A 15,226-nucleotide genomic window follows, 5' to 3' on the forward strand; every position below is an offset into this window, starting at 1 on the left:
ACTGAACAGAAACAGCTGAAGGCAGGAACCTAAACACACCTCCGAACGGATGCTCCGAGACAGCAACATGGCCTCCAGCCTCTAAAGCTGTCCAATCCCAAGACACCTCTCTCACTCCTCTCTAAAGCTCTCCAAACCAAGACCCCTCTTTTACTCCTCTCTAAAGCTCTCCAATCCAAGACCCCTCTCTCACTCCTCTCTAAAGCTCTCCAATCCAAGACCCCTCTCTCACTCCTCTCTAAAGCTGTCCAATCCAAGACCCCTCTCTCACTCCTCTCTAAAGCTGTCCAATCCAAGACCCCTCTCTCACTCCTCTCTAAAGCTGTCCAATCCAAGACCCCTCTCTCACTCCTCTCTAAAGCTCTCCAAACCAAGACCCCTCTCTCACTCCTCTCTGAAGCTCTCCAAACCAAGACTCCTCTCTCATGATAGGCCTGTCGGAGCCGTGCTGGCAAAAACTCTTTAATGTCTTAAAATAAACGCAGAACAAATCACTTCCTGAATTGACTTGACTTGTGCATGTAAGTGGAACTGACCCTCACCCCCAGGGCCAGCCACAAGGCTCGGGGATTGAACTGTAACTGAGGTTGTTTCAAGGTGGGAGAACAAGTCATCCAGAGTCACCAAGAGTCATTGATCCATAATCAAGAGTGTAATTACCAACCTGGCCCCTACAGAGCATCTCAATCAATAACTAGGGAAGGGGATAGTTGGCTTGGAGAGAGGGAGAAAGAGAGAGAGAGAGAAATAGAGAGAAAGAGAGAGAGAGAGAGAGAGAGAGAGAGAGAGAGAGAGAGAGAGTGAAGGGGGCGGTAGCTGAGCGAGAGAGAGTAAGAGAGATGTAAAGAAGGAGAAGGGGGGAATCACAAGGAAACAGAATGCCTGTGTCCATTGAGAGACTTGTTCAATAGGCCACAGGGGCCGCAACGTGTTCTGCAAGAGGAACAGTCACTGATGGGACAACTGTGGTGTGTGGGATATGCAGGCCAAGACCTTTCCTGCAGTTGGGTATTGAATAAACAGTTGGCACTTGAGTGTAAACTAATCTATGGGAAGCTACACGTACGTGCCTGAGATCAACAAGCACTAGCCCCCAGAGCTAACAGTAGACGCTACGGGAGGATGCTGGGGATAACCAGTACTCAAGTTGTAAAAGAAAATCAGGGGAGGATGGTGGGTTTTATCATATGGGGACAATTTTAGCATCCCCACAGCGTCAGTGACTTCAGTGTCAGTGACGTGGTAAACATGTCATTGCATGTGTTCGTGCCCCCTCGGCCCTCGCCCACAGTATTTTACTCAATATGCGCAAAACTAAATGTTGAAATAGCAGTAATACCACGGTCATTGATAAAATGACATAAGGGATGGAAAGGGGGGATGGCAGTTTTAGAAGGGAGATGATCTTGACCGTTTTTATTTCAGGGGGGATACCATCCCCCCTCATCCCCCCTCAACTCGAGTGCTGGCGATAACCCTACCCTAAACCCTAGCCCTAACCTTAACCCTAACCTTTACCTTAACATGAACCTCAACCATAACCCTTACGCTTAGCTTAACCCTGGGTTTCACTGGGGTTTCTTCATCTCAACTTCAATGGGGTGACATCAGAGTTGGGTCGTCCAATGAAATCCCACTTAGCATTTCCCCAGAGATAATGACCTGGCTTTAGCTCTGTATGCTAACACGGTCCTACGCCACATGGACGGGCCTGGACCACACCGCGGACGTCAACCTCAGTAGCGCGTTTCATTTCGGCGCCCGTGTTAACGGGTTAGAGCAGCCACACAGTGCGTGTGAGACGCACGTCTCAAGCGAGTCTCACACTGGCTGCTGCAACACGCCATCTAGATATTCTGACTCTCGCCTATTTTTTCTGCGTGTCGTGTGTGTGAAAATGATCTGTTGATAGTCATGTTAACATCATACCAGCAATATACACTACAGTTTTAATGTCTACATCTGTAAATATGTCATAAAAAAATATCAACACTTCCACTTGTTTATAAGGGAAAAAGAAATGTGGACATATAACTGTGTAAACAGCAAAAGTTCTATGACAAATCCAGACAAATCCATGTCTAAAGTCTCTCTCTCTCTCTCTCTCTCTCTCCTAATCAACACTTTCGCTATCTGTATCAAATTAAAACAGGTACTATCTATAGTAGGTGATGCTGAGGTGAAGTACTCTTGCTCTGAAAGAGGGTAAACAAAAACGACTGCTTATTATTTCTGCTTATAACCGTTTCACTTTTCCAACCGCTCATTTAAGGATGGGTGGCAGCAGAGACTGAACCCAGAACAATTTATAATGAAGTGAAATGAAACATGATATTATTGATGGCCATTATCAAGGTCTCAATGTACAAAGACAGGGCTGGCAGCAGCAGCTCCGTAGCTAGAACCACAGCAGAAACGCTGTCGGTATGGAAAGTATGGCAAGCGTGAGAGCCGCAGCAGTCCCGCCACGCACACGCGCTGCTGAGGTAGAGCTTTGCAGTGTGTCCCAGGTGTTATACACCATCTGGTTGTCTGGAGGCTGGGTGGGGCTGGAGGCTGAGTGAGGCTGGAGGGTGAGTGGGGCTAGGTGAGGCTGGAGGCTGAGTGAGGTTGGAGGCTGAGTGAGGCTGGAGGGTGAGTGGGGCTAGGTGAGGCTGGAGGCTGAGTGAGGTTGGAGGCTGAGTGAGGCTAGGTGAGGCTGGGTGAGGCTAGGTGAGGCTGGAGGCTGAGTGAGGCTAGGGGAGGCTGGGTGAGGTTGGAGGCTGAGTGAGGCTAGGTGAGGCTGGGTGAGGTTGGAGGCTGAGTGAGGCTAGGTGAGGCTGGAGGCTGTGTGTGACTGTGTTGGCGGATCAGGCCAATATACGTACACACCACATTTCTATGGCAAATCTCAAACATGCTACTTTCAAAACCAGAACATTATTCATGCGGCACCAGATAAAGCATCGACTACAATCTGATACGCCCCCGCCACAATCCTTCCTCACACACACACACCCAACCCCCCCCCCCCCACACACACACACACACACGACCATACACACAACACACTAAATCCTATTAGTCAAATGAGAGCGGGGGAGCTGGAACACCCAACGACATGGCCTGTGTGTGTCGTTTCCATGACGGATCCCTCTGTGAATCATGTTTAGTGTTATTATCCACAAGGTTCCTATAACACCGCACAGCTGTTAATACGGAGAGGGGAGGGCGGGGGGCACATGGATCATTAGGAAACTCATATTTCACCATCTTGCTCCCATCGATCAGCCTTGTTCAGCTAACGATCACACACACACACACACACACACACACACACACACACACATGTAATACACTCCTCGGTAAACACAACACTAATATTAATTTGCTTCTGACAAATTTAGATAGTAATTGATTTCTGTGTTTTTTTCCTCCCAGTAGCCCACAGAACCAAGTCCAAAGCAGTCCGGCGCTGATCTGAATTCAACACACACACACCCACACACACACACACACAGATACTCTTTCCCTCCAGAGAAAGGGGGGAAGGTTGTAGAGCATTCTTTAACAAGATTGAGTGGATTTTAATTGGCTGTCATAATTGAACTTTATCTGCCTGCAATAGCGCAGCTGAGCGTGTCTCAGTGACACTTCAGTGTTTAATACCAGACCAGCGCTAGAGTCAGACCAGTAGAGTCAGACCAGTAGAGTCAGACCAGTAGAGTCAGACCAGTAGAGTCAGACCAGTAGAGACAGACCAGTACTGACCAGTAGAGTCAGACCAGCAGTAGAGTCAGACCAGAGTCAGACCAGTAGAGTCAGACCAGTAAAGTCAGACCAGTAGAATAAGAACAGCAGTGGTGTCAGACCAGTAGAGTTAGACCAGCAGTAGAGTCAGACAGGCTTCTATGACCAGCACAGAACACAGCTCAGCGCAGGGTAATACTAGGCTACCCTAACTGGAGGGGAGGAAAAGAGAGGAGAGAGGAGAGGAGAGATTAAGGGAGTGGATGAGAGGAGAGGAGGAGAGGAGAAGAAGGGGTGAGGAGAGGACAGAATAGGACAAGATAGGACAGAAGAGGAACACAGGAACCACCAGGAAGCTTCCCAGCCCAACACGACCATCACCAACACACAAACACAAACCCCCATCCCGTCTCAAACCTCAACCGAAACCCCCCCCCCCCCAAGAAAATCCAAAAAAACATCTTCCTTTCCCTACCTTGAACAGACGGAGTATATTCGCCACCATGATGGACACGGAGCTGGCCGCCGCCCCGATCACGCCCACGATCTTATCCGGCTTGGCGAAAATGGGCGGGTCCCCGTTGGCGCACCGGACGTCCGAGCCGTCCTTCTCGATGAGCGCCTGGACAAAGGTCAGCGACTGCTCCAGCGCGTAGGTGTCCCTGGAGCACGTGTCCAGTATCCGGGCGCCCAGCGTGATGTTGGGCAGCAGCTCCGGGTCCTTGTTGATGAGGTCGATGGCGAACATCATGGCCTCCAGGCGGTGGATGCCCTTCTCCTTCTTGAGGTCCCCGCAAGGGACGCCGCGGTCCCCGCGCGAGTGGACGGGGAACAGCCCGCCCAGGATGATGTCGCCGTCCAGCCGGATGGAGTGGGCGTATTCCGGCGCCGCGGCGGCCGCCGCCGTCGTGTCCACGACCACCCTCTGGGGGGACGCCAGGGGGAGGAGCCAGGAGCAGGAAGTGGCGGCGGCCGTCAGGAGGAAGAGGAAGTGGCGTCGTTGGGGGGAGGAGAGGGAGGAGGGGTGCCGGGGTTCCGTTGGCGCCATTGGTTACAGGCTGCGGGGCCGGGTGGGGGGGGGGGGCGGGGGCTGTGACAAGGTGGGGGGAGATTTTGGGGTGGGGGGTTAGGGGGGGGAGGGGCAATTAGAACAGAGGCGGACGGGGGGCAAATATGGGCCGGAACATTTGGGGGGGGGGGGGGGTGGGGGGTCCCTCCAACTCCTAGTGCCAAGGAAGGGGGGTCGAACCCCCGGGGGAGCAGTTAGCGTAAGGCTCTAAGACCCATGAGGCATACATATCCTAGTGGAGGAGAGAAAGAGAGAGGGGGAGAGGGAGAGAGAGGGAGAGAGAGGGAGAGAGAGAGAGAGAAAGAAATTCACAGAAGAGTTGTGCTGCAGTGATCGTAATCCTCAACACATCTTCAGCCGACCCTGCGGGACATACAGAGGGAACAGATATGGTCTGAGTACCTCTGTCACAGACACACACACACACACACACACACACACACACACACAAAGCAAAGCAAAACAATCATACACGCAGAGCTATGTAGCCAACACCCTGCTGAAAAAATCATAGGTGTTGTCACACATACAGTCTAGATAACAGTTACACAGAGTCCAAACCGACATCGCCTCTGACAAGCCTGTCAAAAAGCATCAACAATTCTCCTGGATGAATTATTCAACGGTGCGGCATCAGGGATGGCTTAACACAGTTCACTTTGTTATGATAATCGAAGCATCTACCGGTTGAGCACCTTTTTGAATGACAGCTGCATAAGGAATGAGCGCCTGTAGGCCACGTTCCTTCCAACAACCACATAGCCATCCGACAAGTAACTCAGGCTTGAAAGAGTTACGTCATAGCACTTGCTGTTGAAATATATCCGAGTGAATACGTTCCCGCTCGTTAAACAGGTCCGTGTTCTTGTTGTTTCCCATTCTGTTACCGACATTCGACATTCCACACTCTGCTTTATTCATGATCTCATTTTTGTGTGCCTTTTTTTTCTTTTTCAAAACGATGCCATTTCTGGACAATCAGAACAGGACATTTAAAAACTCAATCCCTTATGGGTGCCCCGGTTTATAAAGACATAATATCCAAAGTTGCCCTAGTTTATTCACTACCACAATCAGCCTTCATCTTAATTAGGTGTATGAATGTATTTCATACAATAGAACAGGAGGACATAGAGGACGCTCTATTTGTGGGAGAGTGCTCTGATTTATCTCACGTAGACCTATTAGGTAGCCTACAAGTTAACCAAGACAGTTTGATTGAATAGTCAGATAAAAGAGGGAAAAAAAACTCTGACCCTCCGCAAGCATCCGTAGCTGGGGAGGCTGCCTCGCCATACGTCACACCTTCCCCGCTGCGCGCCGCAAACGTGCGCCTTTTTACGCGCGGCTGCGCACTGCGGGAGACAGATGCTGCGCTACAGTGCGCTCGTTGTGTGGGCTCAACCGGCTGCGCACATCTCGGAAATGTTGTTCGTGACACGCGTGAGAATCATGAATGATTCCATCCGTGTGTTTTGTCAATAGCCGTCTTAGACGCCGTCAATGTTTTCTTGTGTAAAATGTCAACAATAAAGCACCTATCCAGCTCCGGTTTATGACCGGATATGTAACTTAGCTATACACTGACTCTCTTGAAATTGTTCTGTTTCTCCCAAAGAAACTAGCACTTTGAATTCCATCGTAACCTAATTCCCCAGTTTTTATTTTAGATCGCAATTAGGTCATATCATTTGGATATTAAAAAAAAAAATTAAAGAAAAAGAGAAAACATTCCGCATTTAAATGGTTTGTCATTTGTAACCGTGGGGAATAGTCGATTCTACGACTGTTTGTTTGCATAGGCCTACTTTAATGTGTGTCATAAAAAAGTAATCACTTTCGATTAGGGTCGAAATGCTTCACTCGCTAATAAGAGGGAATTGACGTTGCGGAGAAAGCAAGAATTCCAGCACTGTGATCGTTATCGTTGGCAGAAAGATGAATGGTGTATTACCCCTGTGAGGCAAAGGCTGGCCCACATTTCTCTTTTTAATTTACACCAATCGCTAGGTGTCATGCTGCACCATCTTCACCTGGCCAATTCTATTATATTTTCTTCTGCAGAGCCACTCTCTGGGGAGCACACTGCTCTTTTCAGAAAGTGATAGCTTTTCTCTCTTTCTTTCTCTCTCTCTCTCTCTCTCTCTCTCTCTCTCTCTCTCTCTCTCTCTCTCTCTCTCTCTCTCTCTCTCTCTCTCTCTCTCTCTCTCTCTCTCTCTCTCTCCCCCCCCCTCCTCCTCCCTGTACCCATTTCTGCACCCCCGCACCCCCCCCCCCCCTCACATCGCACCCGTTGAGAATGCTATTTGATTACGCAGATCACAAGCAAACAAAACAGGCTAACCTTGTTTTCAAACCCATTTCATCCCATCTACATTCACAACATTAACGGTTACCACCACAGTCTCCTGCATTTGATGATAGATGATCAACTCATTTATTCATGAGAGAGAAGAAAGAAAGAAAGATCTGCACAGGACGGCTATTATACTACGCATATATTTTAACCGATTCGCCTATAATGAGTACATTGGCAATGTCGCCTATGTATGTAGCAGGAGATCAGAGAGGGGGAGACTACATACACCACCCCTCTGAGACATCTGAACACGCCACGGCAATTAACGCTGTTGCAGCTGCACAGAGAGATTAATCGATTAATACACATTTAACGATGTCTTCATTCATACACAGTGTGATTAGAATAGTCAGCCTATTTGCATTTGAAATGTTGCACCCATAAACTAGACAACAGTAGTATGATCGGTAGCCTAATTGAATAACGGAATCATGGGTGTGAAATAATGCGCCCGTTTCACGCAGCAGCACGGAAAACCACCGTGGTTATTGAGAAAACATCTTTTTTAAACATTTGATTTTTAAGTCCTCTGAAAATGCGATTGCACGGTAGGCTACACGGGAATACCCTAGTTAGTACAGATGAGATGTTTGTTAAGACCATTGTTGAGCCATCTGAGGGAAAGCGCCAAAGAGCCATCTGAGGAGCGCATTCCTTTGGGTCTCTGTATCGGAACTTCCTTGCGGAGCTCAGCAGTTTCCCCACAACCGAAACCTCTCATTCTCAAAGTGAACACCCTCTCTAAGATCGAGTGTCATAATAAACACAAGTGTTAATGCCCGTGTTACTTTGAAGGAACCAATCGAGCGGCTCAATTAAGTCGTGAGGATGGGGAAAAAAACGAAGATAATAAGACAGTTATTTAAGTGGAGAGAGAGGGAATCTGGTGCATTCCGTTTGACTCGATATCTCCACACAGAAACAATTGAGTAATATTTACATTATTTTCAAGAACCTACCTGCTTTTCTGAGGCTTGATTGAGGGTTCCCTCCGAGTGCCTTCGCAGCCCACTCAAAGATGCACGCGCCTCCGTGTTTCGGTGCTGAAAGGGACAGCGCATGCATCCAGCCAGCGAGCGCGCGTCTCCGCCAAACGAATCACACAAAAATACTCCCACTGGCAGCGATTGGTCTCCCAACTCACACTCTCTCTCTCTCTCTCTCTCTCTCTCTCTCTCTCTCTCTCTCTCTCTCTCTCTCTCTCTCTCTCTCTCTCTCTCTCTCTCTCTCTCTCTCTCTCTCTCTCTCTCTCTCTCTCTCTCTCTCTCTCTCTCTCTCTCTCTCTCTCTCTCTCTCTCTCTCTCTCTCTCTCTCTCTCTCTCTCTCTCTCTCGCTCTCTTCTCTCTCTCTCGCTCTGTGTGTGTGTGTGTCTCTCTCTCTCTCTCTCTCTCACACACACACACCCTCTCTCTCGCTCACCATCGCTGCCATTTTATCGGAATTTCAGCACTGAATCGGTGCTTAATACAATGTAAGCTGTCAATGCTGATGCACCTGCTCAACATCTACATCTAATGATCCTTTCATGTTAGAATAATTAATTTACTACTACTTAAGTGTCAATACTGTGCTTAGATGCATAACCTATTTATAATCACCCATTGCATTCATATCCAAATGTACCCATGCAAATATGCCAATTGGTAATTAATAGGAATAATACGGCTTCATGTTTCAGCCATAATTAATAGGTGCGGGATAGAACATGAAGGGAGATATCAAAACAAGAACAGGCCTATGAAGTAGCCTACAAGTTTGTTAACCAAGACAGTTTGATTGAATAGTCGGATAAAAGACCCTCCCGGGCATCCGTAGCTGTGTAAGCTGCCTCATCGTACATCAGACCTTCCCAACCTTTGTTTGACGAATGACGATTAATAAAGTGCGATACCGGTTTAATTTGTGGTCTCGTTTTGGTTTTACATTTGCCAGATGGAGCACTCCTGCCATCTAGCGGTAGACGTGACGCTATTACAAAAACGATCCTATCGTTGCAAAGAACGTCGGCCAACGGCTCTGGTCTGATCACATGATCCCAAACGGCCGAAAGGTAGCGCCGAGGATAAATGATATAAATTCAAGCTGAAACAATAGAAAGTTATAAGCAAAAACTTTACTTTAGAAACATAACAAAAACATGTTTATGGGGGAAACAGTTTCTTTATTCAGGATGGGTTTACATTCCTCTCAACAGAAACTCTTAATAATCTACTCTTATAACAGCCTGGTCTCACACGGCAGACGTCAGAATTCGACGTTTTCCATCGCATCCAAACGTCGAATTCCGACGTTCGCTCGTTTGAAAGCGCAGGGGTGCGCCTGTTATGTGCGCCTGTCGGGGCTTCTCTCGGGATTATTCCATTTTGAATTGCATTTGCATTAATTAGTTAGGCCACATTTTGAGATACAACCAACGGAGAGGGTTAGGGTTACCCTAACCCTAACCCTAACCTTAACCCTAACCCTAACCCTAACCTTAACCCTAACCTTAACCCTAACCCTAACCCTAACCCTAACCTTAACCCTAACCCTAAATGTGGCCTAACTAATTAATGCAAGTGCAATTCAAAATGGAATAATCCCGAGAGAAGCCCCAACAGGCGCACATAGCAGGCGCACCCCTGCGAGCTACACGTCGGAATTCGACGTTTGGAGTCTGCCGTGTGAGACCAGGTTGCTTATAAGGCTAGGTGCACGATCTAACTACTTCCTGAAAGGCAACTGGTATGAACATATCCTGTCTCACTCTATTGGTTTAATTGATTAATCAGCTGTGCGGTAAACCGTTGGAACACACAGTGCACAGCTGATTAATCAATTAAACCAATAGAGTGAGACAGGATATGTTCATACCAGTTGCCTTTCAGGAAGTAGTGAGATCGTGCACCTAGCCTAATAGGTTAGTAGTACACAGGTCAAGGAAAGACTCGTTTAACTATATCTGAATGAACAGAACAACAACAAAACCAGCCCAACAAAATAATCTCTTCAGTTTCCCTTCTGCTTCTTTTTGACTGATGAGTCCCAAAACACAAATTCTCCTTTAAAAAAGGGGGGGGGCTGTCATTTCACCATCTGGTACGACAAGTCCTTAGACAGAGTGAGTCTGAACATAACTATTTATCATTGAAATAACCTTCTTCGGTGTCAAACTGAACGAAAGGAAAAAAAGGTTCTCACTATACAAACATGTATGGAGCAAAATGTAACCAGCAGTAAACAGCACCTCTAAACGTAGGGGTGACTCAAAGACTATACATAACATATCTGCCAATATATCTATCTATACTATACCAGTATCAGTATGATAATTAATATACACATGTTGAACAACCTTTTCAGTTAGAAAAATAAATGGCGGTCTACTTTTTGTACCATGGCTTTCTGATTAAAGAGGAACATTTGGTCTGTTAGAAGGTTCGCAACCCACAATCGTTTTGGCATTTCATCCAGTGTGCCAGTGTCTCGTCAACTACCTTGGTGAGGGACAACTTCAGGTGAGTTAATAACCCCAAAAATACAATTAAAAATAATAAACAAAACCCCACCCGGATGAGTAGTAGTACCAATTCATTACCAATTAATGACCAATGGTTACTAATGGCCTGGGGTAGCTGACCATCACTACTGCTAGCTCTCAATGGGTCAAACAATCTCTCAAATGGTCCCCTAACCCCTAGTCTCCTATAGGCACTCATGTAGATCTGAAAGAATTGGATACGTTTCAGAAAAATGGTGGAAATTCCACCTTGTCCACTGGCTAGATGACTATAGTGCTTAAACCCATAAATTCCCCTCAGACCTAAACAAGTGCCTATTAGATGGGTAAGTAAGTATTAGATGGGGGGGGGGGGGGGGGGGGATGGAGGGGTGGTGGGGGCGGGCGTACTCAGGGCTCAGAGTAGGGCACCCACTGCTGGTCAGAAGAGGGTACTACAACCACTGGGGGCAGCCATGGAGGCAAGTCTCTCAGTCTAGCAGTGGTCAGTAGTTCCAGTAAACACTCTTCTTGATAGGGGTTAGTTTCCCCCATCATTTCAAAGCTAAAGAAGCCCAGGGCCACTCCTCTCCAACACCAGCAAAGTTCCTAATTCTTTCACCTTTTCACAGAATATGAACCGATTTTACAATCGGTACTCTCTCGGACGGTTTGCGGAAGTGTTGTCGGAAGAAATTAAAGTAGCCTACTTCAGCTGCAAAGCTTTTGTGAAACTGACCCCAGGCAGTCGAGACAGACCGACCGGGGCTGGAACAGACTAGCCAATCCCATGCCGTCTCTCTGGGTTCCTGTCCAATGACACTCCTCTCTCTCAGCAGGCGGGCGGAACGGTCGGAGGTGAGAGTATGCACAGCATACATAGAAAACGCACAAACGCTACAAGAATAATTAAATCACCGATTTAGGATCAGATTATCCCCCCCCCCCCCCCTAACCCATTCCTAGACTTAAGCACTATGAGATGAAAGAATATCTGCTCCAGGATCAGTGCATAGGAGCAGCCTCTAACGATTCCCATAGAAACACTTAAGTAGTGGTCCACTGGTAAGCACTGCTGCCGGATCTCCAAATCCCCCCGTCCGTCCGTCCGTCTCTCCCCAGGGCTTATACAAGGAACAGGTACAAATCAGTTGTGTATATGGATCTAAGTTTACATATGGTAGCCTATCACACAGCCGTGTGGGAAGGAAGCATCAGTGCTACTTCAGGTGGTCGTATCATCAACGCCGTATCATCAACGTCGTATCATCAACGTCGTATCATCAACGTCGTATCATCAACGTCGTATCAACGTCATCTAGAATAACATCCTCTCCTCTGAACGTCCAATTCATTCTATATGTTTGGTCCTTTAAGAGATTAAGTCTCTCCTCCCTTCTACCCCTCCCTCTCTCCCTCTCTCCCTCTCTCCAGCGTTTCCCTGATCCTTTCTTCATCATTGTTAGCGGGCGTTTCATCCGTTAAGTCAGCTCTCTGGTGGACGCTGTGTTGCGCGAGGCGTGGGGTGGCTGGGGATCTGAGGAGAGAGGAAGAAGAGACACACACACACACACACACGAGCAGCTGTTAAAAGGTGGTCAATTAGGCCCTGGTTTAAAAGACTGTTCCTGTTTTCTATGCTCTGCTGCTCTGCTAACATCTCCACCCTAGGGAATCCCAGTCTGCCCTGCCCCCCCCCGCCCCCCCAAGTTAGAAACACACACTCATCAACTGTCTAGACACGCAGCCACTCACTCACTCTCTCTCTCTCTCTCTCTCTCTAATCGACTGTCTGGGATTGTTCAGGTTTATTGGTTTAGGTTTAACAGTCACACAGGGCAGAGAACAAGCTGAGCACCTCTGAATGCTGAGAAGGAGTGACACAAACATGAGAGAGAGAGAGAGAGAGAGAGAAAGAGAGAGAGAGAGAGAGAGAGAGAGAGAGAGAGAGAGAGAGAGAGAGAGAGAGAGAGAGGAAAATGAGTGTGAGTAAATAAACGAGAGTGTTGTTCCAAGGAAGTTCGGTTCAAGCAATAAACACCCATTTGTCCTCAGCTATGGGAATGGCAATTTTCACCATTGATTTTAATAACAGCCCTAATCATACAGTATAGCATACTGTACACACACACGCACACACACCCAATGTCTGTGAGCCAGTCGCGGTGAGGGGTGCAGCAGACCAGCGTTTCTCAACCTTTTTTCAGTCACGGCACCCTTTAAAAGTATGCAAAATATTGAGTCACCCCAGTCTTAAATGAACCATACGTGGTTATTGAGAGAGGGGGGGTAAAGGTGCCTTACTATCAATGTGAAACCTGCACCTTGGACGACGCACACAACCGTCCTATTAAGGCAGGGATGGATGAGAGGCAGGAGCTCCTGGTCCACAGCCAATTGTACAGTCCGAGAGCGGAACCGTTGCAATTTTCTTTGCTGCTTGTGGGCCTAGCATTTTTTTTTTTGACAATTGCTTTGCACCCTAGCAATATGACTGTCTCGGCTATCTAGCTTCTTAGCTACTATCTTGGCGACTAGATAGCTAGCCTGCAATGCTTCTCTCTGACACTTTTGTACACTTCATCATCACTTGCTCTTGTCGGTTGAGTTGACTTTTCAAACGAATAAAAGACCCTAGACCCTTGCTGGCTAGTGACGGATGATTGGTTGTCAGGTGTCTTAAGTGTGCTCGGAACCGTCGCTTGGTTTGACAATTTCATACCACATACCAGACACATAGGGAGAGGGCAAGATGGGTCCCCGGTAAAGATGAAACCATGTGACAAGTAGCTGCCATCCTACTGTCCTTTCTGTGTCTTGCTGCTTGCCTCTACTACCGTCCCTGCTGAGCTACTACTGGATGATGAAGTTGACGCTTCAGATCCAGAGTCATCTGATTCTCTTTCTTTTCAAAAACCGTTCCATGCAACACTCGTAATATATAGCACAGTAATAAAAACTAAATAAAAAACTGTCGTTGACGTTGGGGAAAAGGGCATGTGAGAAATGTTGATGATGCGGCTAATGATCTGCATTTTGACATGATAAGTTGCGTAACTATCGTTTTGGGGAATTTTAATCAATTTTATTATGTCAGCAACGTCCCCGGTTGAGAATGGCTGCAGTAGATAAGAGACCAAAAGGTTTGAGTCTTCTGTAATGAATGTTCCCCTTGTCTCTCTGTGGTCTCCCCAGCACTGTAACAGATACCGACTGGTTGGCTTCATCAGACCTCCACACGCACGTTAATTTAATCACGGCTTAAGAGGCTCGTCCCTAAGCCTCACAGAGCTCAGCTTGCCCAGAGTCCGGGGGAGGGACGGGAGAGGAGGAGGAGAGAGACAGGGTCAGGGAAGCTTGGAGGTGAGAGGGATTGGGGGCCTCATTTCCGGAGCTGGCTACAGGATCCTTCATTACTTGGAGGGAGGGATAAGAGAGGTAGGAGAGAGAGAATGGATGACTAGGAGTGTTGCTACATGCAGGGGACTCTGGGGAGACTAGCCTCTCATTAAACCATGTCTGACTATAGTGGGGGGGGTCTCTCTCTCACTCTCTCTCATATCAGGGCACAAACAGGAATCCAGCAGCTCAGACTCGAGGTCACCTTTCGGTATCGTATACCTGTTTGTATCCTACGCATTTGTATCATTTGTATTGCAGGGCTCCCTGTTAAAACAAGGCTCAAATAAAATACGAAATACCACACTACTGGGTCCATTCCATCTCAACCAAGTCAAATCTGCAAGTTAAACAAAATATTTAGAAATTGAATAACACATAACTCTACCCTCAGTAATAAAAAAAAAATGCATAGACACACACACGTAGCCAAGTCTAAATACTGGGCTAATAGAGTTAGATCCCTAGAGGCTGCGCTCCTCTAAATGAATAGCCATGTAGTCATTCCTGTGATTCCTGTTATTCTGGGATTTGAGCAGGCTTAAATCCAACGTTTAGCTGAAAATACTGAACTACTCCCGCTGTGCCGGGGTGTCTGTTCACACCGCCGAGTGCCAGCACAGTCCCAGTGTCCCACGCAGTCTGGCATTTGTTAGCCCCAGGACAGATTGCATGCCTCAAGCCGTCACAAATGCAACGAATGAGCGAAAAAAACATCACATGCCTTCTCTAGGTATAGAACTATGTTAACAATAACAACCTGGTTGGTCGAGAGGTGAACAATTAATTAAATGAAGACAATAGTTCGTCTTTTAATAGAGAAATGAATGAATATATGAATAAAATGTATATGTTGCGGTTATGTGGGAAAACGGTTTATGTTGGCATTTCCGGGGACATGGCAGCATAAAACGTCGACTTGGTACATGCTGGCATGTCTAACCCTAACCCTAACTCTACCCCTAACCCTAGCACCTAACCCTAACCCTAGCACCTAACCATAACCCTAGTTTTCCCACATGTACCGTATTCCCACATGTACCGTCCGTAACATACAAAAAAACTAGACTCGGGCGCTTAGGTGGCGTAGCGGGTTAGGCGTTGACCTTGTAACCGCAGGGTCCCCAGTTCGATTCCGGCCGGGGACATATCCTGCATGTCATCCCTCCTCTCTCTCTCACCCATCCTTCCT

General features: G+C 47.4%; 1 protein-coding gene across 1 annotated transcript in view; it reads right to left on the bottom strand.

Annotated features, from left to right (window-relative positions):
* Positions 1 to 4,777, bottom strand: part of grm8a (glutamate receptor, metabotropic 8a) — a gene marked incomplete at its 5' end in the record, with an annotated part of 198,618 nt that extends 193,841 nt beyond the window's left edge. Inside the window, one exon of the mRNA XM_080538362.1 lies at positions 4,205 to 4,777. Within this exon, the coding sequence (XP_080394488.1) occupies positions 4,205 to 4,777 (573 nt within the window). The remainder of the gene's footprint in view (positions 1 to 4,204) is intronic.
* Between the last annotated feature and the right edge of the window lie 10,449 nt (positions 4,778 to 15,226).

This window comes from Nansenia antarctica (assembly GCF_963989245.1).
Source record: "Nansenia antarctica genome assembly, chromosome: 8".
Classification (NCBI taxonomy): Eukaryota; Metazoa; Chordata; class Actinopteri; order Argentiniformes; family Microstomatidae; genus Nansenia; species Nansenia antarctica.